General features: G+C 48.1%; 1 protein-coding gene across 1 annotated transcript in view; it reads left to right on the plus strand.

Moving 5' to 3' along the window:
* Positions 1-237: 237 nt before the first annotated feature.
* The window catches only part of AMN (amnion associated transmembrane protein), a 97,528-nt gene continuing 70,233 nt past the window's right edge, over positions 238-27,532 (plus strand). The window contains exons 1-3 of the mRNA XM_089661348.1: positions 238-320; positions 26,418-26,539; positions 27,131-27,175. Coding sequence (XP_089517474.1) covers positions 281-320; positions 26,418-26,539; positions 27,131-27,175 — 207 coding nt within the window. The 5' untranslated portion in view covers positions 238-280. The remainder of the gene's footprint in view (positions 321-26,417; positions 26,540-27,130; positions 27,176-27,532) is intronic.

Raw genomic sequence — 27,532 nt, forward strand, 5'->3', positions numbered from 1 at the left:
ACATTGCACCCGCCACGCACTGATCGTGGGCGCAATGCTCTACAGGCCTGAATACAAAAATGTAACCAATGCACAATTTATCGGTGTTGATGCATTTATTACATTTTTTTCCGAAGGTTGGACTATGACTTTTAAAAATTGCATTTTCGGTGTTCTGTGAATCAGACCTTTAAAAACCAAAGGAAACTGTGACTTGTGCTTAAGCAGCAGAATTCTCGGCTGTCCTTCGTCTTGTCACCTGACACGGTGCAGGTCAAAGTGCGAGACACCGCCGTGAAGAATGAACCCGATACAGATCTGGCTTTTGCTTCTTTTCCTCAGTAAGTAGAGCTTTTTTTATTGCATAAATATATATATATATAGATGCTGCAGGAAGAGGTGAGATCTATCCGCAATCCACGAGGTTTGTTAATGAACCGTATTAATGCCCATCATCAGGGGCGGACTGACAACTCATGGGGCCCCCAGGCAATAGGGGATCATGGGGCCCCTGTGTCCTTGCCCAAACTCAAAAAAGCCTATGAAAAAGGTACCAGGGCATCTCATGGGGCCCCCTACTGACCCCGGGCCCTCGGGCAGTGCCCGAGTTTCCAAATGGTCAGTCCGCCCCTGCCCATCATATAGAATGCCATTTTCTTAAATTGCACCTGCCATGAGTAGATGATGGGGGGCGCTGTGGCTGGCTTCTATTGTAAGTGATCATCGTCTGGCCTGGGTCAGTTTTCATTACTTTGGAATTGCAACCAAGGATCAAGCATGCAGCCAGCGAAAGTTGGAGAACTGTCAGATTTTCTTGTACTTGTTCCAGGCAAGCGTCTGTCAAAAAAGCCGGGAAGTTGGCATTTTCAGAAGAAGAGCTCAGCAACCATATTTCTTTTTAGTGATGGGATTTCTCTACGCAATGCAACAGATTGGTGTATGGCAGGGGTCTCCAAACTTTCTAAACAAAGGGACAATTTACTGTCCTTTAGGGAGGCCAGACTGTGGCCAGTGGAAGTAGAAAGTGCCCCATCATTGGTTTAATGGGAGGAAGACGGCCCTATTGTTGGTATCAATGGGAATAATGGTGACATTGATTGATGCCAGCTGGTGGAATAGTGACCCAGGGGCCAGATAAAGGCAAGCAGAGGGCCACATTCGGCCCCGGAGTCACAGTTTGGACACTACTAGTGTAGGAAGAGGGACTCTATGCCAAAACTGAGTATGAGGGATGCTGTTCCAAAGGAGAACTGTAGAATTTTTGTGCTCTGAGGAAGGGCGGTATACCCTTGAAACGCGTTGGAGTCTGGGTTGAGCTTGTTGGATGTCATCTAAGCCGACCTGGGGTGTGCAGAGCGGTTCTGGTTGAGGTCTTTTATTGCATTTACGATGGGCCTTTTAGGCATTCACGTTTGAGTATGATCGCCTACTTTTTATTTGAAATAAATGGCGAGTTGGATAACGCACTGAGCTGGTGTGCCAATTCATTAACATGCATCACATTATGGCAGCCTGTTCACTATTCACCTTATTCTGTGTCTAATGCCACTTTTTGCATTGACATACTTCCTTAAACCCAATCATAGAGTGTGAGGGACCGCCGAGCGGCACCACTAGCACTCCACTGGTCAGGCGTGCCCAGAGCGCGGAGTCTAAGCCCCAGGGTACTTGTTCACCAGGGCCCCTGATGGTGGGGATGGACTTGTAGTACCCCGAGACCAGGTCGCCTCTACTGAGCACACCTGTCAGTGGTAGGGGTGTTCGCCAGGGGCTCCAACCAGGGAGAGCCAGATGTGAGGAGGTCGGGTGACCCCGATGGGATGGATGGATGGCTGAGCAAGTGCGTAGTCAGACAGGCCGAGTCGGTAAAGTAGTGGACGGTAAGGTACAAGGGAGCAGGCAGAGAATCGTCGGGTCACACGCCAGGTCAGCAACAGGAGGTCAGATCTAATGAGGGGCATCCAGGGAGAGAGGTCAGGCAAGCAAGGGTCTGGGCAGGAGAAATCAGCAGGTCAATAAACAATCCGGGTCAATAAACTTACTAGGACAGGTACAGGATCACAGGAAGCAGGTAAGACCAGAAGGCAAAGAAATGACAGCTCAGGGACCTTTAAATATCCCGCCCTGCGCTGCCATTGGTGCCCAGCGGGCGGCCGCGGCTTCTACTGCGCATGCGCGAACGCCGCGGCCGGCCCGGACCTAGTGCCCGTGTACAGGGCGGAGCAGTGCGCCTGCGCCGGGACCATCGCGGCAGGGATCGAGGAGATCCCTGACATTGCCCCCCCCCTACGGGCAACCTCCGGATGCCCACCCGATCTCTCCACCACGGGTGATCACAAAGAAACCTCCGGACAAGTCTAGGTGCATGGACATTATGGGCTGGTTCCCACGAATTGTCCTCAGGGCCGTAGCCCTTCCACTTGATGAGAAATTGGGTCTGGCCCCCCCTTCGTCTGCACTTCAAGATTGCCTCCACCTCGAATTCTTCTTCCTCTTCAACCGTTACGGCCTCCGGGGGCCTGGATTCCCGTTCCGGGAAGGCATCAGGGACTACCGGCTTCAACAGGGACACGTGGAAGACAGGGTGGATCTTGAGTGTCTCAGGGAGAACAAGTTCATAGGCCACTTCATTGACCATCCGTTTGATGCAAAAAGGGCCTATAAATTTAGGTCCCAACTTTTTTGACGGGCAGAGCATCTTCAAGTTTGACGTAGCCAGCCAAACCTTCTCTCCGGGCTGCAACACCAGGTCCCCTCTTCGCTTCCTATTAAAAGCCCTCTTATAGTCTTCTTGGGCTTGACGGATGGCTTCCTGTAGTTTCTTATTGTTGGAGGTGAAGAAGGTCAGTGCATCCTGTGTCGCTGGAATCGGGCATTCCGGGACTAAGTCCGGGAGGAAGACAGGATGAAACCCATAGTTGGCGAAGAACGGGGACTGCCCAGTTGCTGAATGGCAAGCGTTGTTGTACGCGAATTCTGCCAAAGGGAGAAGTGGCACCCAGTCGTCCTGAGAGAATGATGTGTAGCATCGCAGGTATTGCTCCAGGGTCGGATTGGTCCTTTCGGTCTGACCATTGGTCTGAGGGTGAAATGCCGAGGAAAGGGACAGCTTGATATCCAGGGCTTTGCACAACGCCCTCCAAAACCGCGAGGTAAACTGCACCCCTCGGTCCGAGACGATGTCTTCGGGAACCCCATGCAGTCTAACGATCTCTCGAATAAAGACTTGCGCCGTCTCGGCTGCTGATGGAGTCTTCCGTAAAGGGATGAAATGGGCCATCTTGGATAAGCGGTCCACGACCACGAGAATTGCTGTGTGGTCCAGTGAAGGTGGAAGCTCGACTATGAAGTCCATAGAGATTTTCTGCCAGGGCCGTTCAGGGATGGGCAATGGACGTAGCAGGCCCCACGCCTTATTTCTTGAAGGCTTGTTCCACTGGCAGATGGCACAGGAGCCCACGTAGTTCTTACAATCCTTGGCCATGTCTGGCCACCAGAAGGAACGTCGGAGAAGTTCCAGGGTCTTGACCGGCCCAAAATGTCCTGCCAGTGGATGGTCATGGCAATGTCCCAAGACTAAGGTTCGGGCATCCTCCGGCACCACAATCCGGTCCTCCCTCCATAGGAGTCCCTCCTTGTTCTGGAGGGGGGCCCCATCGGAGGTAGACATCGCTGTGGACGCTCTCAGGATCTCGGAGCGAAGGTTCATCTGGAGGGCCAAGAAATTTCCTGCAGGAAGAATAGTGTCGGGTACTGGGATCTCCTTGGTGTCCTCGTACATGCGTGACAACGCGTCAGGCTTCGTGTTTTTCGAGCCGGGCCTGTATGTGATGTGGAACTGGAACCTCGAGAAAAACAATGCCCATCTTGCTTGTCGTGGGCGTAGACGTTTGGCCGTCCTCAGATATTCCAGGTTCTTGTGGTCCGTGAATATCAGGATGGGAGGCACCTTCCAGCAGGTACCTCCATTCTTCTAAAGCGGTTTTGATAGCCAGTAGTTCGCGATCCCCAATGTCGTAGTTCCTCTCCGCAGGGGTAAGTTTCCGTGAGAAGAATGCTACTGGGTGAAGTAATTCCTTGGCGCCCTTCCGCTGGGAAAGGATGGAGCCAACCGCGTTTTCTGATGCATCTACTTCTAAGATGTAGGGCAGGGAGGCGTCGGGATGACCCAGAATGGGTGCCGAGGTAAATAACCTTTTTAGTGCTTCAAAAGCTTCCTGTGCCTCGGGCGTCCATCTGAATCGCGTCCCAAGCTTAGTTAACTGAGTGATGGGGGAGACCAGACCCGAGAAGTTCTTGATGAACTTCCGGTAGAAATTTGCGAACCCAATAAAACGTTGGACGCTTTTCCTGTCCGTGGGTTCAGGCCAATCTAGGATCGCTGAGACCTTCTGAGGGTCCATTGCGACCCCCGTGGTGGAGATAATCAGACCCAGAAATGTAACGCTAGCCTGTTCAAAGCAGCATTTCTCTGCTTTAGCGTACAACCCGTGCTGCCACAACCGCCCCAACACCTTTGTTACATATACCCTGTGCTCCCCCAGGGAGGATGAGAAAATCAAAATGTCGTCTAAGTAGACGATGACAAAGATGTCCAGGAAGTCCCTAAAGATGTCGTTTACAAAGTGCTGGAAGGTGGCTGGCGCATTGCACAACCCGAAAGGCATGACCAGGTATTCAAAATGGCCGAAACGGGTGCGGAAGGCCGTCTTCCACTCATCCCCCTCCCTTATACGAACCAAATTGTAGGCTCCCCTTAAGTCCAGCTTGGTAAATACTACTGCAGCTTTTAAGCTCTGGAATAATTCAGGTACCAGTGGTAATGGGTAACGATTTTTAATGGTGACCCTATTCAGCTCCCGATAGTCAATACATGGCCTCAAAGTCTTGTCCTTCTTTTCTACAAAGAAGATCCCTGCACCTGCTGGGGAAGTGGAGGGACGGATGAATCCCTTTCGGAGGCTGTCCTCAATATAGTCCTTCAGGGCCCCTAATTCTAGCTCAGAAAGGGGAAAAATTCGCCCGAACGGAATTTCAGAACCGGGCAACAGATCAATAGGACAGTCATATGGGCGGTGGGGGGGTAGAGCATCTGCTCCCCGTTCACTGAACACATCAAGAAACTTATGATAGGCTGCAGGAATCACTTGTTTTAGACTGTCATCCCCTTCAGAGCACAGGAGGACCTGGGGGACCTCCGGGCCCGAAGTTCGACACAGTTCCCGACAATATGGGGAAGGGAACGAGACAACCCCAGTTTCCCAGTCAATTTGGGGGTTATGGGCCCGCAACCAAGGGAGCCCCAGAATGACTGGGAAAAGGGGTGATGCAATAGCATCCAGGCGGAGGAGTTCCCGGTGTTGACCGGCAATGGAAGTCACAATGGAAGGGGTCTCCTGGTTAACTACTCCTGACTTTATCCGGGAACCATCAGCCAAAAAGATGTGAAACCCCTTCTCCTTTGGGCGGAGGGGGATACCCTGCTGGTGAGCAAAATTGATATCCACAAAACAGCTGCATGCCCCCGAATCAACTATGGCCATCACCTCCACGGTCCTTTCTGAAAGCTGAAAGGAGAGGGGCACAACTAAGTACTGGGACGGATTCATATTGCCAACAGATAAAGAAGATGAGGTGAACTTACTCAGTTTCTGCGGGCAGGAACGCACCATGTGACCAGCTTCGCCGCAGTACAGACACAGATTCTGGGAGCGTCTGCGCTGGCGTTCCTCAGGCGATAGTTTAGGCCGTGCCAGGCCTAGCTGCATGGGTTCGGGAGCATCTTCAAACGGCAGGTTCTGGATGCTTGGCCTAGTATGTTGACCGGATCCCTGAAATGACCCCCAGGGATTTCCGCGACCCTGACCAGACCTCTCCAATCTGCGCTCCCGTAGCCTACGGTCAATTTTAATGGTGAGTGCAATCAAGTCCTCTAATGTCTCGGGCACCTCCACCCGGGCGAGCTCGTCTTTCAGAGCCTCAGAAAGGCCCATACGAAACTGGTGCAAAAGTGCGAACTCGTTCCAACGAGTGTCACCCATCCAGCGCCTAAAGTCAGAGGCGTATTCCTCAGCCGCCCGCCGACCTTGTCGGAGTGCGTATAATGTGGCCTCGGCCGAGGCCGCCCGTTGTGGGTCATCATATAAGATGGCCATGGCGTTAAAGAAGCTGTCGACCGTAACCAGGTGAGGATCATTGTTTCCCCTTAGTCGGTGGGCCCAGTCTTGGGGTTCACCCTGCAACAGGGAGACAACAAACCCCACTTTCACCGATTCTGTCAAAAAGGTCCGTGGCTGCAGTTCAAAATAGAGCAGACAGGAGTCACGGAATGACCGAAAGCGTGTGCGATCCCCATGGAAGCGCTCGGGTAAGGGTACTCGGGGTTCCGCCATAGGGAGTGATGTGGAAGGCCCAGGAGCCGGCTCGTGGGCTGCTGCGACCGGTGGTGCAGGAACCGGGGCCTGTGAAACAGGAACAGATATGGTGCAGGTCTCGATCTGCAGACATCTGTCCTGTAATGTGTTTACTGCTTGCGTCAGGGTAGCCAGGTGCCTGCAAACCTCGTCCAACGGGGAGAGTCCTCCTCGAGGCTCAGTCATGGCCTTCTGGTACTGTGAGGGACCGCCGAGCGGCACCACTAGCACTCCACTGGTCAGGCGTGCCCAGAGCGCGGAGTCTAAGCCCCAGGGTACTTGTTCACCAGGGCCCATGATGGTGGGGATGGACTTGTAGTACCCCGAGACCAGGTCGCCTCTACTGAGCACACCTGTCAGTGGTAAGGGTGTTCGCCAGGGGCTCCAACCAGGGAGAGCCAGATGTGAGGAGGTCGGGTGACCCCGATGGGATGGATGGATGGATGGCTGAGCAAGTGCGTAGTCAGACAGGCCGAGTCGGTAAAGTAGAGGACGGTAAGGTACAAGGGAGCAGGCAGAGAATCGTCGGGTCACACGCCAGGTCAGCAACAGGAGGTCAGATCTAATGAGGGGCATCCAGGGAGAGAGGTCAGGCAAGCAAGGGTCTGGGCAGGAGAAATCAGCAGGTCAATAAACAATCCGGGTCAATAAACTTACTAGGACAGGTACAGGATCACAGGAAGCAGGTAAGACCAGAAGGCAAAGAAATGACAGCTCAGGGACCTTTAAATATCCCGCCCTGCGCTGCCATTGGTGCTCAGCGGGCGGCCGCGGCTTCTACTGCGCATGCGCGAACTCGAACGCCGCGGCCGGCCCGGACCTAGTGCCCGTGTACAGGGCGGAGCAGTGCGCCTGCGCCGGGACCATCGCGGCAGGGATCGAGGAGATCCCTGACATAGAGGGTATGGTCACCTGCTGACTTGGCAGTATCCACAGACAGCCTAACTCTTCACATCCAGGAAGGGGGGAATGATATGTAGGAGGAAATGTTGAGATAAGTACAGTAAAGCACAGGACCAGGGGCGGACTGACCATTCGAGCACTTGGGCACTGCCCGAGGGCCCGGGGTCAGTAGGGGGCCCCATGAAATGTCCCTGGTACCTTTTTTATAGCCTTTTTTGAGTGTGTGCAAGGACACAGGGGCCCCATGATCCCCTTTTGCTCGGGGGCCCCATGAGTTGTCAGTCCGCCCCTGCACAGGACCTAACTGACCCATATTTACTGCTTGTTAAGTGTAGCTGGTTTTCTCCTCCTAGCAGCAAGGTAGGACGGGATGATGTCATCTGACTCTGAGAGTTTTTCAGTTGGGCTTCAGGAGGAATGGAAATGGCCTACCTCTATAGCAAGGGCATTATTTATTTAACTTTGGTCCAAGTTGTATAGTTTGTTCTATCTACAGACCTGCAGAGGTGTTTTTTTGGTAAAGGTGAATTAACCCTTTCATTTTGGACCCTATGGGCATATTTACTGTACCCCATGGGCATATTTACTGTACCTCATTGGCATATTTACTGTACCCCATGGGCATATTTACTGTACCCCATGGGCATATTTACTGTACTGTACCCCATGGGCATATTTACTGTACCTCATTGGCATATTTACTGTACCCCATAGGCATATTTACTGTACCCCATGGGCATATTTACTGTACCTCATTGGCATATTTACTGTACCCCATGGGCATATTTACTGTACCCCATGGGCATATTTAGAGACCTGGCTGTAACAGGGAAGTGGACAGTGGTGTATTTATTCTGTGTGCAGCCCTAGGCAATAGTAAAATCAGGCACCCTGTGGCCCCCCGCCCCCCCTTCACTACCAGTTTCTGCCACCACCACCCACTGACACTGCAACCCCCCCACCACTGCCACCATCACCGCCACCTGATTCAAGTACTAATAACTGGACTGCGAGAAGCAGCTGGCCACCCTCCAGCAGTGTGCAGCCATCCTGGCAGAGCATGGTGGAGCTCAGACATTACCACTTGTGTCACTTTTTCCAGGGGCGGTGCTGCCCTCCTGAAAATTGCCGCCCCAGGCAAACATGCCGCTGGGAGTGGATGGAAATGCATTCGCAATGTCTGATGAATATGTATTCACTATCATTGTATATATGTTCCCTCACAATGTTCAAGTGCTGAAGATACAGTGTGACCTAAAGCCTCTTACACAAGGCTTTGTTTTTGTTTTTTTACTGAACTAAATGCGGCCCATTGTTTTCAATGTGTCTGTACAAACATGCGCTGCATATAGATGAGAAAAAAAACCTGCAGTGTTGCTGGTGTGGTTGTAAACCTTAGACATGAAATATGAACAAAGCATATCCTTCTCTAGTGTGTACTTGTCTCAATCCAGAACACTAAGTGTAATATCTCCCTGTTGCCTCACTCCTCAGCACAAGTCACTTCTGACAAGTTTTCCTGACACCAAGAGAACAAAGGGGGGGGGGGGGGACTTCAGCACACAGCCTGTGATTGACAGCCTCAGCTCTGTTCCAGTGTGCAGGGAGAGTATCCCTTCCCACCGGTCAGCTCTCACTGATCTCTGCAGAGTGTAACTTCAGCTCCCCACCTTCTGCTTTTTGAAGGCTCAGATAAGCTGTATAGCTTCTGTACTTTGAAGGGCTGTAGTGAAGAGAATACAGCAGATAAACAGGTACAACTTATGTACGAGGATTTGTTTAACCTCTGTGTATCACCTGAAGCAAGTCACTTTACTGGGTGTGTGCAGGGCCAGTGCTAGACTTTATTGCGCCCTACGCAAGACCAGCTACTTGCGCCCCCCCCAAAAAAAAGTAATTTTTTTAAAACATTAGAAAGCATGAAATCAACAAAACATGAAACTGCTACATTTCTTTTAATTTGCAAAAATAAGTGCCATAAGATGCCACCAACACCAATATTAAAGCAAAATAAATGTCCTGAATGGGCTGTATCTGTGACTGGCAGTGGCAGGGTGAAAGTTGCAGTGAGTGGAGGGTGATGGATCCACACACTGACAGATCCCAGGCTGGAATTCCCCAGGCAATGGGGGGAGGTAAAACACTGTGACAGCAGGCAGCCCGGTCCACACACACACAGAGAACACCTGAACTGAGCGATCCCACACAGTGGCAGATCTGACACAACACACCACCAACACTGACATAGATCAGCAGGAACTAGAAGAGCAGGCTGTGGGATGTCATCACTCACTGACACATTGTACATGTGATGGATGGCCGGCTGGCCTGGTCACACTCACACAGACATGAGACATCAGAGGCAGACGTTACCTTCCCCCGCAGTCGCAGCTCTGTCTTTACTTATGAATGGGAAGAAAAGGGTTGGAACTCCACAGTGATCAGCAGCCGGCTTGCAGTAAGGGACTGAGTCTGAGAGGAACACTGGAAGGAACTGCAGCTCAGCTGCTACACTGGCCCCAGACACCTCAGCTGGACGATCATTCCACAGAGTGCTGGGCTGTGCTTTGCCCAGGCGCCCCTAGGTGGCAGTACGCCCTAGGTGGCTGCCTAGTGGAAGCAATGGCCCTGGGTATGTGTGAGGGTTTACAACCACTTTAAGAAACATTTACAGGTCTTGTCCCCTCCCCCCCCTACAAAAATGGACATTGAAAGGAGGAGCCGCAAACTAATTGGTAAATGTAAAATTTAATTTGAAGAGGTTAAAATTCCATTCCGAAAGGTAGAATTTATTTCACTCGCATACGTACAAAATAAATGCAAGAAATTTTGTCCAGGAATACTGATTTTCCAGCATGGAAGTACCCTAAGCCGTTCATTAACGCCTGTTACTTCTACAGCGAATCATGCTATAATCGGTCGCATACAAGTTGACTATTTAATTCCCGGAATACCCGCGGCAATGGTGGTGAGTCACACGGCCATTGGCACTCGAGCATGTTCTGACATGTTCTAACCTGCACTCTCCTGGGTCGCAGACCAGTTGACTCGGTCTTTATGGAGCAGTAGAAGAAATAACGGGTGTGTGCGTTGCGCTGTTGGCGGAAAATGAGCGACAGGAATCTGGAGCAGTGGGATAATTTCAAAATTTGTGTGAAAATTGGAAAGTGTGCAAGTGAAACTTTACCTCTGTTACAACAGGCTTATGGTGAACATTCCATGAAGAAATCAAGTGTTTTTTAATGTCAAAGGCGGTTTAAGGAGGGGTGGGAAGATGTCCATGATGGCGCAAGAAAAGGGCAGCCAAAAACACAAAGGATGGATGCAAATGTGGAACGTGAAAACGTTATGGGAATCTTTTCAGAGGAAAAGATTGGAACTCTGGCCTGACTAGTGGATTCTCCACCATGACAATGCTCCTGCACAAACTGAATTCTGAAACTTGACCACCCACCTCATTCCCCTGACTTCGCACTCTGCAACTTTTGGCTGTTTCCAAAATTAAAAAAATGCCTTAAAAAGACACGGATTTGACGACATTCCAGACATCCAGCGCACTGCGGCAAAGATATTGTGCAGCTTTCCAGAAAGTGAATTCCGGGAATGTTTCCGGCATCGGCTCCTAGAGGAGTCAAAAGGACTGCTTCGAAGGTGGCATCAGCCACTAGTGCATAGGTACGAACAATGTTTTACAGTCTATTCCAGGAATTACATTGTCGCACCTCGTATGCAAATACCGACTTGGAGCCCAAGTCAGAAGTCAGGTACGCCCATTCAACCCTCATCTAAATTTCCCACAGCGGCCATTCACCTCCTTTCGACATCAGGAAAGCAGTTACTATGGCAACAAGAACACTTCCCTTTAAGTTGCTTTTTCCGCCCGGGGCCCATTTTCACAGGGGGCTACATGGCAAGAGAGCGTTTGAGAATTCGGGGGTCCAGACCACATGCCACACGTTTTAAGAGCTGATAGTTAACGGAAGTAAAGAGCTGTTTCATTGCAGTCATCTCAAATATGCAGCCATTCAATTCCTCTATTCATAAAAAGAAAAAAAAAAAAAAAACCTCCCTCCGTCATTCTCAATGAAGAAAATTGATATCTGAAAATAGCTGCCGAGCTGCGGGAAGGGAAATCGTAGTGCAGCACATTGTATTGTCGGCGGCCAAATATAGAAACGCTTACTTGACTGCTGAGAGATGACAGAATACAAGTTCTTTTCCATGGCACTCAATATACATACCGTATTAGATCTCTGAGATCTGAAAACCATTTCGTATGAACTGTGCCAGAGCAAAATCATTTTTGTTTTTCTCTTTTCTTCATCAATTAGGGGTAGATTTGGAAAAAACAAACAGTGACAGAACTATTCATCCTGTAAAACTGCACCTACATTTATTCTGTGCGAGTGGGTGTGGTGGGGGGGGACTGAATGTTGTTAGGCTCCTTTCTCTCCAGGTTGGGTTTTATTTTTAATACAGAAGAGTGAATCAGGAAAATACCACATAATGGCCACTAGATGAAGCAGATGATCATGGAAAATACTTATTATTATCTCCATCTAGTGGCCATAATATGGTATTTTCACCTCACCCCTTCAGTCTCCGCCCGTATCACCCATCTACTGAACGACATATCAGACTGGATGTCGCTCCATTTACTCAAATTGAACCTTTCCAAAACCGAGCTCCTAATTTTCCTCCCAGCCCGAGCCCCCCCCCCCCATCCTCTGCATCACGACCAACAACGCCACCATCAGTCCCACCCCACAAGCCAAAGTCCTAGGTGGCACTCTAGACTGAAACCTGTCCTTCCAACCCCATGTCCAATCGCTGGCAAACTCATGCAGGCTCCACCTCCGCAACATCTCCAAAATACGTCCGTTCCTAACCCCAGACACTACTAAACAACTCGTTCACTCCCTCATTATCTCACGTCTGGACTACTGCAACTCCCTCCTCACCGGCCTACCTCATCACAGGCTATCCCCGCTTCAGTCTATCCTGAACTCAGCGGCCAGACTCATCCACCTTACCAACCGCTCCGCATCTGCCACCCCCCTCTGTCATTCCCTCCACTGGCTCCACCCCCTCTGTCATCCCCTCCACTGGCTCCACCCCCTCTGTCATTCCCTCCACTGGCTCCACCCCCTCTGTCATTCCCTCCACTGGCTCCACCCCCCTCTGTCATTCCCTCCACTGGCTCCACCCCCTCTTCCAATCCCTCCACTGGCCTCCACCCCCGCTGTCATTCCCTCCACTGGCTCCACCCCCTCTGTCATTCCCTCCACTGGCTTCCGATTGCCCAACGCATTAAATTCAAACTACTAACACGGACATACAAAGCCATTCATAACACTGCCCCAAACTACCTCACTGACCTGATACCCAAATACCACCTAACCTGTACTCTTCGCTCCTCACAAGACCTCCTACTTTCTAGCTCCCTGGTCTCCACCTCCCACGCCCGACTGCAGGACTTTTCCAGGACTTCCCCCATCCTCTGGAACTCCCTACCCCAATCCATCAGACTGTCACCTACCCTCCTCACCTTTAGGCACACCCTGAAAACCCATCTCTTCAGGGAAGCCTACCCCACCCTCACCTAACTGCCGATCTCCTCCACTCTTCCTACCACTCCATCCCCCACAGCCACTTCCTCCTGTACCTCTACCCCCTCCCTCCTAGATTGTAAGCTCCAAGGAGCAGGGCCCTCGAACCCCTCATATACTGTTCTGTTACTGTATTGTCTCATGTTCTGTCCCCCACTATAATGTACAGCACTGAGCAAACCTTTTGGCGCTATATAAATACTGTATAATAATAATTTTCCTCCATCACTCTATTCTGTACAGAAAAGAAAAGCAATCAGCCTGGAGAGAAAATAGCCTCATGGTATTCAGTTTTGCCTGCATTCGCGCACATAGAAGCAGTTTCATAGGAGGGATAGCTCTGCAATTTATATACACTATATTGCCAAACGTATTGGGCCCGCCCTCCAAATCATGTGATTCAGGTGTTCCAATCCCCTCCATGGACACAGGTGTATACAATCATCACCTAGGCATGCAGACTGCTTCTACAAACATTGGGGAAAGAATGGGTCGCTCTCAGGAGCTCAGTGACTCCAAGCATGGTCCCGTGATAGGTTGTCACCTGTGTAATAAGTCCATCCGTGACATTTCCTGGCTACTAAATATTCCACGCTCAACTGTTAGTGGGATTATACCAAAGTGGGAGCAACTGGGAACAACAGCAACTCAGCCACCAAGTGGTAGGCCACGTCACATGACACAGCGGGGTCAGTGCATGCTGAAGCGCACAGTGCGCAAAAGTCACCAACTGTCTGCAGAGTCAATAGCTAAAGACCTCCAAACTTGGTGTGGCCTTCAGATTAGCACAACAACAGTGCGTAGAGAGCTTCATAAAATGGGTTTCCATGGACAAGCAGCTGCATCCAAGCCTTACATTGTGATGGATATGGTAAAATGCCTATTCTGTTTCCTGTTTAAAATATACATTTTATACATATTTACTTTTATACTTTTTTATATTTCTAAATATATGTGTTGTGCGTATATATATATATATATATATATATATATATTTTGTCTGCTGGGCTTTGCAGTCCTCCTTAACTTGTTTTGTTCAGAGCGATGCTCTCAACCCCTCCCTTCGCACTGAGAGGACCTTTTACTTAGACTTTGGGAATGTGAGGGGGGGTGAAGAGATAACGGGATGAGAAGCAAGCATCAAGTTTCTACATTTCTCCTATATTTCAGCCAAGCAAAATGTGCCTTTCAGAATGTGACTGTATATACGTAATAGTGACGTATACTCTATTGTTTTCTATGTATAAAAGGTTAAGCACCGCCCTGCAATAAACAGAGATGAGATGATGTGAAAGTGGTTGTACTGGACAGTTGTCCGTGTAATTATTTTCCGGCGTGCACGCAATCCATATCTCAAAATTAGGAACAGCAGCAGAAATCCTACCCTGAGCCCGATTGTGGTTCTCCCAACCTTTTTAACATCACCAAGTGCAATGCAAAGCATCGGATTTCGTGGTGTAAAGCACGCCACCACTGCACTCTAGAGTGTTCTCTAGAGTAACCAATCATGCTTCTCTCGCAATCCGATGGACATGTCTGGCGGTTACCAGGAGATCGGTACTTGCCTGACTGCATTGTGCCAAGTGTAAAGCTTGTTGGAGGGGGATTATGGTGTGGGGTTGTTTTTCAAGGGTTGGGCTTGGCCCCCTAGTTCCAGTGAAGGGAACTCCTAAGGCGTCAGCATACCAAGACATTTTGGACAATATCATGCTCCCAACTTTCTGGGAAGAGTTTGGGGATGGCCCCTTCCTGTTCCAACATGACTGACCTCAACCCAATAGAACACCTTTGAGATGAATTAGAGTGGAGATTGTGAGCCAGGCCTCCTCCCCCGACATCAGTGCCTGACCTCACAAATGTGCTTCTGGAAGAATGGTCCAACCTTCCCATAGACACCCTCCTAAACCTTGTGGACGGCCTTCCCAGAAGAGTCCCAGAACAGGAAACCGGCAGTCCTGCCCAGGAGAGATGGAAGAGGCGTGTCCTTCCTTTAAACCAGTGGTCTCCAAACTGTGGCCTGGGGGCCAGATGATGTCCTTTGCTTGGGGCACCATTTCATCCACTGGAATCAACAATGGGGCACAATTTCTCCCAAAGGCACCAACAATGGGGGACCAATGACCTAAATGATGGCACCCAATGACACCAACAATGGGGCCTGATGACATAAATGATGGGGCACATTTCCACCCAATGACACCAATGATGTGGTCCAATTACATCAATTATGGTGCACATTTCCTCCTGATGACACCAACGATGGAGCCCAATGACAACAACGATGGGGCACAATTCCTCCGGCTGGCACCATTAAATGGGGAGCAGTTACTCCTATTACTATTTTGGTCTATTTCACAGCACAGGGAAATACTCAAATAGACTAATGAAACTTACATCCAAAGAGTTGTAGTTCTGCACAGGAAGTGTTGTGGTTTATGATCACTGCTATATCCCGGTTCAGGGTCCCCCTTCTTCTAAGTGGACGGAGAAGATGCCGGATCCTTGTCCAATGGACCAGGTAGAGGGTGACGCAGGAAGCTATATGGTGATACTATGAAATGGGAGCCTTGCTTGCCTGGCCGTGTAGTGTGGCAGAGGTGTGTAAACTGCAAAAAAGGCTGTCCAGAGTGAAAAAAATAATCTGGTAGTTTAAACCCATAAATGTGAGATGCCCGAGAGATCTGCTCAGCCTTTGCCTGTATAGAACACATTTCATGAGGTCTTTCAAATGTACCGGGCCGGGTTTAAAGAGGAATCAAACCTTGATATTGGCTGTAATAGACACCAAGACATTTCCACGCTCATCGTGTGTGTTTATGTATGTATGTGTGTATGTGTGTGTAAGTGTGCATGTATGTATGTAGATGTGTGTGTGTATATATAATGTGTGTGTACATATATATATATATGTGTGTGTGTGTGTGTATATATATATATATATATATATATATATATACAGTGGGGATCGAAAGTTTGGGCACCCCATCTAAAAATTTGTATTAATGTGCATAAAGAAGCCAAGGAAAGATGGAAAAATCTCCAAAAGGCATCAAATTACAGATTAGACATTCTTATATGTCAACAAAAGTTAGATTTTATTTCCATCATTTACACTTTCAAAATAACAGAAAACAAAAAAATGGAGTCTGCAAAAGTTTGGGCACCCTGCAGAATTTATAGCATGCACTGCCCCCTTTGCCAAGCTGAGACCTGCCAGTGTCATGGATTGTTCTCAATCATCGTCTGGGAAGACCAGGTTATGTCAATCTCAAAGGTTTTAAATGCCCAGACTCATCTGACCTTGCCCCAACAATCAGCACCATGGGTTCTTCTAAGCAGTTGTCTAGAAAACTGAAACTGAAAATAGTTGACGCTCACAAAGCTGGAGAAAGCTATAAGAAGATAGAAAAGCGTTTTCAGATGTCAATATCCTCTGTTCGGAATGTAATTAAGAAATGGAAGTCATCAGGAACAGTGGAAGTTAAAGCAAGATCTGGAAGACCAAGAAAAATATCAGACAGGACAGCTCGCAGGATTGTGAGAAAAACAATTCAAAACCCACGTTTGTCTGCATGATCCCTCCAGAAAGATCTGGCAGACACTGGAGTTGTGGTACACTATTCCACTATAAAGAGATACTTGTACAAATATGGGCTTCATGGAAGAGTCATCAGAAGAAAACCTCTTCTACGTCCTCACCACAAAAATCATCGTTTGAACTTTGCAAATGAACATATAGACAAGCCTGATGCATTTTGGAAACAAGTTCTGTGGACCGATGAGATTAAAATTGAACTTTTTGGCCGGAATGAGCAAAGGTACGTTTGGAGAAGAAGGGGCACAGAATTTAATGAGAAGAACCTCTGTCCAACTGTTAAGCATGGGGTTGGATCAATCATGCTTTGGGGTTGTGTTGCAGCCAGTGGCACAGGGAACATCTCACGAGTAGAAGGAAAAATGGATTCAATAAAATTTCAGCAAATTTTGGATGGTAACTTGATGCCATCTGTGAAAAAGCTGAAGTTAAAGAGAGGATGGCTTCTACAAATGGATAATGATCCTAAACACACCTCGAAATCCAGGGGGATTACATCAAGAGGCATAAACTGAAGGTTTTGCCATGGCCTTCACAATCTCCTGACCTCAACATAATTGAAAATCTATGGATAGACCTTAAAAGAGCAGTGCGTGACAGACAGCCCAGAAATCTCAAAGAACTGGAAGACTTTTGTAAGGAAGAATGGGCAAAGATACCTCAAACAAAAATTGAAAGACTCTTGGCTGGCTACAAAAAGCGTTTACAAGCTGTGATACTTGCCAAAGGGGGCAGTACAAGATATTAACTCTGCAGGGTGCCCAAACTTTTGCAGATGCCATTTTTTTGTTTTCTGTTATTTTGAAAGTGTAAATGATGGAAATAAAATCTAACATATTATAAGAATGTCTAATCTGTAATTTGATGCCTTTTGGAGATTTTTCCATCTTTCCTTGGCTTCTTTATGCACATTAATACAAATTTTTAGCTGGGGTGCCCAAACTTTCGATCCCCACTGTATATATATATATATGTGTGTATATATCAATGTGTGTGTATATATATGTGTATATATATATACAGTATGTATATATGTGTATATGTATGTATATATATATGTAAAAAACCTCCTTTGTATTTAGGATCATTTAAAATGCACATATCTAAACCAAAGCTGATGCTGATGCTCAGTGCAGCTCAGGGTGGAGTCAGGAGAGAAGCCGGACCTGCATTGATTGTTTTTGGAAGCCCGGTTAGAGTAATTCTAGATAGAGAATCATACAAGGACAGTGTAATCCTTTGGTATGTAATGGTGGAATTTCATTCAGCAGCACGTTCCCATCTGAATGTCGGAATAGTTGTTGTAAAGGAAGCTGAACAGCGTGGGGCCTGAGTGTGATTCATGCATTGTTCTGTGCGGGGAAGTGACTATGAAATTATTATTTGTACAGTAAGAATAAAAAGAGCCGGCCATGTGAGTCACATTGTATCCTGCACAGTCATATCTGAACACATCGATTCCTTTGTCGGCAATGTTGCCTTCGTAACTCCCAACTGTACTCTGACCCGCCTGGGGCCCCCCTCTCACTACAACCAAAGTACCTTTTCTAAGACTCTTCCCTCTCTCTCTAGGACCCTAGTACTACTGCCCCCTTCCCTTTGGGGCCCAGGTACTGCTGCATCCTTCCCTCTCTAGAACTCAGGGCCCTTTATATCCCCGCTCACTAATACCCCCCAGGTACTTCTGCTGCCCCCCCCCTCCCAGGACCCTGATGCTGCAGTACCCCCTCTATAAAACCCAGGTAATGCTGTTTCTCCCTTTCCAGGGACCCTTTTGTTCCCCCCTTTCTGCCTTACTAGGGCCCAGGTACCTTTGCCCCCTGCCACTTTCCTGACCTTAGACCTAAGTATTGCTTTTCCCCCTTTCTTTGACCCAGGTAATGCTGCCCCCCCCCCCCCCTCAGGACCTGAGTGTCTTTGCCCCACCTCCCTAGGACTCAGGGGCCTTTACTTACCCAACTCTCTAGGGCCCAGGTACCTCTGCCCCCTCCCCTTTCCTCACCTTAGGTGTGGGTATTGCTTTTCCCACTTTCTATGACCAAGGTAATGCCCCCTCCCCCAGGACTTGGGAGCCTTTGCCCCACTTCCCTAGGACCCAAGGGCCTTTACCTACACTTTAAGGCCCAGGTACCTCTGACCCCTTTCCTGACCTTGGACCTTGTATTGCTTTTCCCCCTTCCTGTGACCCAGGTAATGCTGCCCCTCTAGGACCTGGGTCCCTTGGTCTCACCTCACTAGCATAGGATCCACGAACCTTTGCTTCCCCCAACTCTCTAAAATCCAGGTACCTCTGCCCCAACCCCCCCCCCTCCCCTTCAGAGCCCAGGTACTGCTGCTCCCCTCTCCAAGACCCCCCACCTCTCTAGAGCTCAGATACCTTTGCTCCTTTGCTGCCAACCCTTTTTAGAAACTTGGGCCCTTGCCCTCCCCCCCCACACACACAATCTGTAGAACCCCAATACCTTTGCTGCCTTCCCCTTTCTAGAACTCGGGTACTTCTTCTCTTCTCTCAAAGACCCCAGGTACTACTACCCCCCTCTCCTGGGCCTATGTCCCTTCACCCTCTTCACTAGGACCCAGGTACCTCAGCTTCCCTTTCTCATCTCTAGGACCTAGGTACATCTGAGCCATCCCTCTGTTGGTCTCAGATATCTATGGACCCCTCCCTCTCAGAGGACATAAAACAGGAAAAAGTTGCAGAGGGCTTTTGTTTCTGGAATGTCCCCATTTCCCTATTTTTTGTCTCACTTCCCAGCCATAGTATAGAGTTAAGCAATGAAATGAAGTGATGTTTCTCAGGGTCCTCCTCCTATGGTGGAAGTCAGTTGTATGGATGGCACTTCTGTTCCCAGAGTGATTAAAGGAAACTCATAGCAGTTTTGGGTCAGTTTTATTCCCTGCCTGTGTCCTGTTGGGGAGATTTCCTATCACTTCCTGTCTTGGAAACCAAACTAGAAGTAAAAGGAAATGAGGGGAAACTGTCACCCCAACCAGTGTCCCGATTTGAAAGATTTCTCTGCTCTGTATCTGTCTTAGAGAGGCCCAGAGCTGATGAATCCCCCTAGTGGGAACACAAGACCGCAATTAAAAACCACTTTCAGTGCAGGGGTCAGACGTATGTAATATGTCGCCCATTAGATTGCTGGGTGGAAACAAATGGCCTGATGTCAATAGGAGGATAAAATGCAGTTACATCAGTGGGGTGCTTGCATGCTCCATGTCCAGTACAGCTTCTTCTGCCTACCCCAGTGGTGTTGGTGGCAGAACTATACAGGCACCCATGGAGCTGGAGGTCTGACATTGCCAATATAGAATCAATCCAAGTGTTGAAATGGAAATTCACCTCCCAGAACATGGTGCATTCTCACGTGATCAGACAAGTATGCAAATTATATGCAATTTATAAAAACTAGGGATGCACTGATTTTACAGCGAGATACCACTGACCCGACACCGATTTTACAGCGAGTATTAGTACCGATTGTAACAGAACCGGCCCCAGACTGCACTTGGGTACTTCTGTTAGAATACCGCTTCCCCGTCCGAACACCGACCACAGACATCACAGCTGACCATACAAGACTAGACGACACCAATCATGAAGTACAACCAGGAAATAGACTGCTTTATTTTAACACAGATACAAGATATATACATTCAAAGGAACAATCCCCCCTCCCTGCATAATGACACAGGGTGGGGCAATCTACCTTTAGCAACAAGAGACACACTAGCAGACAGTCCCATCAGGGGGGAGGGCTGCTGTAGACACCCACCACCAAGTCAATACACAAACACATACATCCCATAATAGGTTGCTCCCGAGCAAGACACAATAGAACAATGGGATACAACCACATAACATCAAACAATCAACAACCCCCCACCCCAATATTAGGACAGATTACCCTGTACCCCTAACAGGCACAGGGTGACTTACACATAATAGGGATACGGGGAGCTGAGACAGGGGTCTCCCCACCTCTCCAGAGTGAGCTGTGTTCCATGGGCCCCCACCCAAAGTGACTCCTGTCACACCGATACTTCTTTTTTTTTGCACTTGCTGGTACCAATTACCGATTCCCACCAGTTATTAAGGACATAGTGGCCCTGCTCCTTAACTACTTCGGCTCTCACACCTGTTCACCCCTTATGGACCAGAGCAATTTTTACATTTTTGCTATGGACCTGTTTATTTGGCGATAACTTTATCATTACTTAAGATAACAACATAATACATACTGTATATATTTTTTTTCTTTAAGGACAAACAAGGCTTTCTTTTCTTGAATATTGTCTTTCAACAATTATATTTTTTTCACAATCCTAAGACAATTTAAAGCGGAGCTCCACCCAAAAGGGGAAGTTCCGCTTTAAAGACTGGTCCTCCGCTCCCCATTGTTTGTTTTTCACCTTGGGGGAGCGGGCTCCCAAAATTGACAGGTACCCGCTCCCACTTCCGCTGCGATTGCCTAGGTGATCGAAAGTGGAAGTTGTCCTCCCTGTAGTCTTCTGGGACACATGATAGGTCCCAGAAGACTCCGGGGCCATTCAGGAAGCACAGCGCTACATGCTCATGCGCAGTGGGCCCCCGGCTGTGAAGCTGCAAGCTGTCACAGCCAGGTGACCACACTGAAGATGCCGGCACCTGGAACGCCAGATGGCTGGTGAAACGGGCTGCGGGGGACACACCGCAGGATTGTGGGACAGGTGAGTGGCTGTTTTTTTTTAAAAGTCAGCAGCTACAGTTTTTGTAGCTGCTGCCTTTTATTTTTTTCACAGAGCGACTGGAACTCCACTTTAATGTAACAAAACTAAAAAAAAAAAAAGGCACTTTTTCTTTTTTTGAGCAGTGATAATTTACTAAAATGACACTAAAATTATGATTCTGGTACAAAGCATTGAAGAGTTATTTACAAATGAAAAAATTTATTTTTTCAATTTTGCGCTTTTTTTTTTATGTGAAACGTGTAAATATACATTAAAGGTGTAAAAATATTAATGAACAAAGCAAACAAAAACGAAAAAAGGTTTAATAGTTTATAAAAATGAAATAATAAAAAAGAATTTTGGTAAATATTAAGGGAATGGAGGAGGAGAATAAGGAGTTAATTGGGGCTGATTAAAGTAAATTAAGGGTTAATAAGGGGTTAAACAGAGATGCAGTTTAAAAAAAAAAAACAAAAAACGTTTTTTTACTTGACAGGTTGCTTTTAACTGACTTCATCTGTGAAGTTCATCCAATTTATCTGTAGATCAGTGGTTCTCAACCTTTCTAATGCCGCGACCCCTTAATACAGTTCCTCATGTTGTGGTGACCCCCAACCATAAAATTATTTTCATTGCTACTTCATAACTGTAATTTTGCAGTGGGAGGAGTAGTGCCTCATCATTGGTGTCAGTGGAAGGAATAGTGCCCCATCATTGATGTCAGTGGGATGAATAGTGCCCCATCATTGGTATCAGTGGGAGGAATAGTGCCCCATCATTGATGTCAGTGGGATGAATAGTGCCCCATCATTGGTATCAGTGGGAGGAATAGTGCCCCATCGTTGGTATCAGTGGGAGGAATAGTGCCCCATCACTGATGTCAGTGGGATGAATAGTGCCCCATCACTGGTGTCAGTGGGAGGAATAGTGCCACATCATTGGTGTCAGTGGGAGGAATAGTGCCCCATCATTGGTGTCAGTGGGAGGAATAGTGCCCCATCATTGATGTCAGTGGGAGGAATAGTGCCCCATCATTGATGTTAGTGTGGTGGAGGGGAGAATAGTGCCCCATCATTGGGGTCAGGGGGGGGGGAAATAGTGCCCCATCGTTGGTGTCAGTGGGGGGAGGAATAGTGCCCCATCGTTGGTGTCAGTGGGGGGAGGAATAGTGCCCCATCGTTGGTGTCAGTGGGGGGAGGAATAGTGCCCCATCGTTGGTGTCAGTGGGGGGAGGAATAGTGCCCCATCGTTGGTGTCAGTGGAGGGAGGAATACTGCCCCATCGTTGGTGTCAGTGGGGGGAGGAATACTGCCCCATCGTTGGTGTCAGTGGGGGGAGGAATACTGCCCCATCGTTGGTGTCAGTGGGGGGAGGAATACTGCCCCATCGTTGGTGTCAGTGGGGGGAGGAATAGTGCCCCATCGTTGGTGTCAGTGGGGGGAGGAATACTGCCCCATCGTTGGTGTCAGTGGGGGGAGGAATACTGCCCCATCGTTGGTGTCAGTGGGGGGAGGAATACTGCCCCATCGTTGGTGTCAGTGGGGGGAGGAATACTGCCCCATCGTTGGTGTCAGTGGGGGGAGGAATAGTGCCCCATCGTTGGTGTCAGTGGGGGGAGGAATACTGCCCCATCGTTGGTGTCAGTGGGGGGAGGAATAGTGCCCCATCGTTGGTGTCAGTGGGGGGAGGAATAGTGCCCCATCGTTGGTGTCAGTGGGGGGAGGAATAGTGCCACATCGTTGGTGTCAGTGGGGGGAGGAATAGTGCCCCATCGTTGGTGTCAGTGGGGGGAGGAATAGTGCCCCATCGTTGGTGTCAGTGGGGGGAGGAATAGTGCCCCATCGTTGGTATTAGTGACACAAATGATGGGGCACTATTCCTCCCACTGACACCAATGATACTTACCTTGCTGACCCCTGCTCCAGCCTGGGCTCGCTCTCTCACTTACCTGTCAGCTGTCTTCCTTCTCTGGCCGCTCTCCTCTTCACTCGCTCCGGCAGTTCCCTCGGTCTTCTTCGATCTCCGCGCGCTGCCGCTCGGCTCCTCCTCTCCAAGCTCCACCTCCTCGCCGGTGATTGGCCGCCTGTGTGCCTCTCCTGAGCTACAGTTCCGGTGGCCAATCAGCGGCGAGGAGGCGGAGCTGCTGAGCGATCACGGAGGTGACAGGAGCAGCGTATCATCCCGCCCACACATCGCCGGAGACAGCAGCGGTGTCTCGGTTCCTAAGACCATCGGAAATATGTGTTTTCCGATGGTCTTAGGCGACCCCTGGGAAATGGTCGTTCGACCCCCAAAGGGGTCGCGACCCCCAGGTTGAGAACCGCTGCTGTAGATGAATAAACAGATACAAAATGAAACAATGTTTCTTTTTATCTTTCTGTTTTAGGCTGAGCAATGTTGTTGATAAATATTGTCAGACTGTTTTTTTTGACAGTTCCATTGCTTGGACTTGTTTACACTTCAGAGGAATCCCGCTTACAGCTGAAAGAGTAATTGGTTGTTAAGGACACTACGGTCCTGCTCCAGTAATTGCCAGCTTTTTTTAAATTTTATATTTCAGCTGTTAGCAGGGAATCCTGTTGACAGCTGAAAGAACCGAGTCTGAAGGTATCGGTTTCAGGTCAGGGGTGTATTTACCACAAGGCAAATAAGGCATTTGCCTAGGGTGGCATTTTTCAAGGGGGCAGCACTGTCCTCGAAATAAGGAAAGGAAGAAGGAACACACACAGAATGGGGACAAGGTGGGATCTGAGAGAGGCTGTGGGCTGCTTGATGGTGTATGCAGAGCCTGACTCTTGTTCCCAGGGATGTCCAGAGCTGGGAAGGTGAGTGTCTTATCTCTTGTCGGGGTGGGGGGGGGGGGGTTGCCAGTATATGGGGGGCGGTGGTAGTGGAAAGCTCTCTTGGGTGGGGGGTGCTGGGGAGTTGTTGATCAATGGGGGGAGCCAATTTTTGTGCTGCCTAGGGCAGCATGAATCCTAAATACACCACTGTTTCAGGTATCGGAGCATTTGCATAGATACCAACACTGCAAATGCTTACTATTGGCACCTCTACCTTTATTGGTGCAACCCTACTAAAATCAATAAAGTATACCCAGAGCACTGTGGGTTAGCTAAGAGAGGTTTATAAAATTTGCTTGGTAGCCAAGTGAGAGTTGAAAAAAGGAAATGCCTAAACTGCCGCCTACTGAAGAAAAAGAATAATGCAAATGTTCATATTTGCCGAACTGAAAAAAAATATTCTCTATTATTTTTTTTTTTAGTTGTGTCTCTGACAAATACAATATGTACTGCTATATATTCCCCTAAAATTACTTTTTGGTGGTTATTTTCTGTACTTGCGTGAAGCTTTTTCTTCTGAAGGTCTAATTTTAATTTTCTTTCCTACATAATAGAAGTTTGATTGGGGACTGGCAAGGCTTCTGCTTTGGAATTTTGATGCTAAATATTGTTGTCGTTACCCCCCCCCCACATGCTTAGTTTCTGAGATAGGGAAAGGGAGAGGGACATGAGTCTGGTTTTAGCTGTGATACAAAATAGATTGAAGGTAATATTCCAGACTATAAAGGTTCTCTGTGTTGGTGCTATCGGTATTTAGGATAATCGAGTAGAAGTGTCAGAAAATGTCGTCATACAGAGTTTATGCTGTATGTATAGATAAATGAAGGTATAGGAAGAACCTTTCTTGTTATAAAGTGACCCTGTCACTAAAATCCTAAATTATGACAAACCTGACTTAGAGAACCCAGGATTCTCTAGGATAAAGGATCAAAGACTTCTTGTAGTGTTGGGTTTTGGCCCCATGCTGCACTCAGTAGCAGACCCCCACCATCCAGTTTTGCAACCAGTAGCCTGTCTTATCCCCCATGTCTGCCATCTTTTCCAGACAGCACCTCAACCCCTGATGAAGTGGGTATGGTACAAACCCAGAAAAAATGTTGGATTTTTATATCTAGTCTACTATCAAAAAACCTTTCTGGACTCCGAAATTATTGGTGTGGCCCTAAGCTTCCAACTCTCACTCAAGGTTCACCTCGGCCCCTAGTCATCCAAGAGCTGCCTGACCAAAGCCATTGGGTTCTACAAAACTGACTCCATTGTGAAATTTGATCCAGATATTGACCATGATAGCTCTCTGGCTGATCCATTGACTTCATTGGCTCCATACTTATTGCATGTTGAATGTTATTGAATTTTCAACTTCTATTTGTTTGCTATTGCCAGGTTTGAGGTTAGAAGAAGAAGCACAGCAGCCATGACATTTAGTATTTTTTAAAAAAAAAAAGTATTAACCTGTAGGGCTCTGCACATTACCTTGTTATACCCCATCAATATACAGTAGCTTCAATATGGCAGTAGTAGAAGTAGTATGGTAGTAGAATTGGAGGGCAGCAAAGCTTTTTTTTCAATTGAAACTGAACTCTGAATTCTGTGCCCAAAAAAAGGCAGACAGAGGACAAATGATCAGCTACCGCTAATGCTTGTGGTCTCCCTCCAGCTGGTCTTTTACCCATTGCTGACTTGCAATGCCTTGTTCTTTACTGTGTCTATGTGTGGAGGTGGCCATCTTGGTACAGTCAGGGCTTCGCCTCCTCATTTCAGATCCTCCAGCAAGGAGAACAATGAGTAGCACATCAATGACATCACCAAATGTCACTACAAATCTCCTGCTATAGTCAGAAACAGCAGTATCCTAGATCTCACACTGCAGATATACAGCTATGAGGTTGTTCCTGGGCCAGAGGTAGGCAACCTGCGGCTCTCCAGCTGTTGCAGAACTACAAGTTCCATCATGCCTCTGCAAGTCATAGCTGTAACTGTCCGTTTTGTAATTAGGTGATCCCTGAAAACTCACCTCAGAGAAGCTGATCCTGCTTCTAACTAACTAATTTTAATTTTTTCCATCATCTCATCACCTGGAGTTATTACCTTTTGAATCACTTGACCCTCCCCTTAGAGTGCAAGCTCTTCTGAGCAGAGCCCTCTGAATCCTCTGTATTGAATAGTATTGTTACTGTACTGTCTGCTTTTACTTTTTAAAGTGCTGTGCAAACTATTGGGTGCTTTATAAATCCTGTATAATAATACTGTCCCACTTCTATTCACCTGAAGACACATAACATACGTAGTATACTAGTAGTAGGTGTACAATCCACCTTCTGACTCCTTCTGGGTCATTCTGAGCCCTGCAGTTTCTCTCTTCCAGGCGGGTCGGTGAATGCCATCTACAAGCGCTGGATCCCCAACACAAATTTTGAGAATGCTTCAAACTGGGCTGAACAGAGGCTCCCCTGCTCCCAGGATAAGGCTGTTTTTGCAAGCAACAAGGTAAATGTTATGTATTTCTAAAATCCAAGAAATATGTTGAATGTGATTATTATTACAACACAATGGTGAGTTCAAGTTAAAGCGGAGTTCCAGACAGGAAGGGACAGGCTAGAGACTCCCTAACCTGAAGAGAAGCCTCCCTATTTGGGACGGGATCGGCCAGACCACACTTCTACTACGAAAACAGATGCTGTCGGCACCTCTCCTCGGCCCCATCTTTTTTTTTTTTGCTGGAGGTGCTGGAACTGCGTTCCCCCATGCAGGGGTGGACTGACAACTCATAGGGCACCTGGGCAATAGGGGATCATGGGGCCCCTGTGTCCTTGCCCAAACTCAAAAAAGCCTATGGAAAAAATACCAGGGGCATCTCATGGGGCCCCCTACTGACCCCGGGCCCTCAGGCAGTGCCCGAGTTTCCAAATGGTCAGTCCGCCCCTGCCCCCACATTCCCGCTGCAAAAAAGCCCTGGGCAGGTGTGGAGGAATGCTGTAAAGTAAGAATGCTTTCAAAAATATATACAGTATTTTAATTATATTGCTGGACTTTTCCACCTGCTATGTAAATAGTAACTTTTTCTTTGTCTCTTTGCAGAAAGTCTCGGTCTTTGTTCAGTCGGTGCATTACCTGCAGAGTCTGGTAAGAAACCTGGAAAGTTTTATTACTTAGCCCCCATTCACATATGCGGTGGATTGCTTTTCAGAGGAAGGTTAGAGCTGGTTACAGGTGTTCAGGAGTCAATATTGCACATCCTGGTTGTTGGGGGGGTTTTTTTTCAGAGCCCAAGGGGGATTTTCATCACAATACCATATCCCAAACACATGCCATGCAGTTTGACTTTGTAAGTTGTAAGGCCTCATGCATTTGTACAGAAAAACGCGGCTTTTAGAAGCATCTTCCATTATTTTTATACTCTAGTCAATGTATCCCTGGACATTGCCACATTTGGATTTGGATTTCAGAGCAGCGTTTTGGGGGCATTAACAAATGTCCCAA

Source organism: Staurois parvus, unplaced genomic scaffold (assembly GCF_062004578.1).
Source record: "Staurois parvus isolate SC_StPar_1 unplaced genomic scaffold, SC_StPar_1.0 ptg001329l, whole genome shotgun sequence".
NCBI classification, from domain to species: Eukaryota; Metazoa; Chordata; class Amphibia; order Anura; family Ranidae; genus Staurois; species Staurois parvus.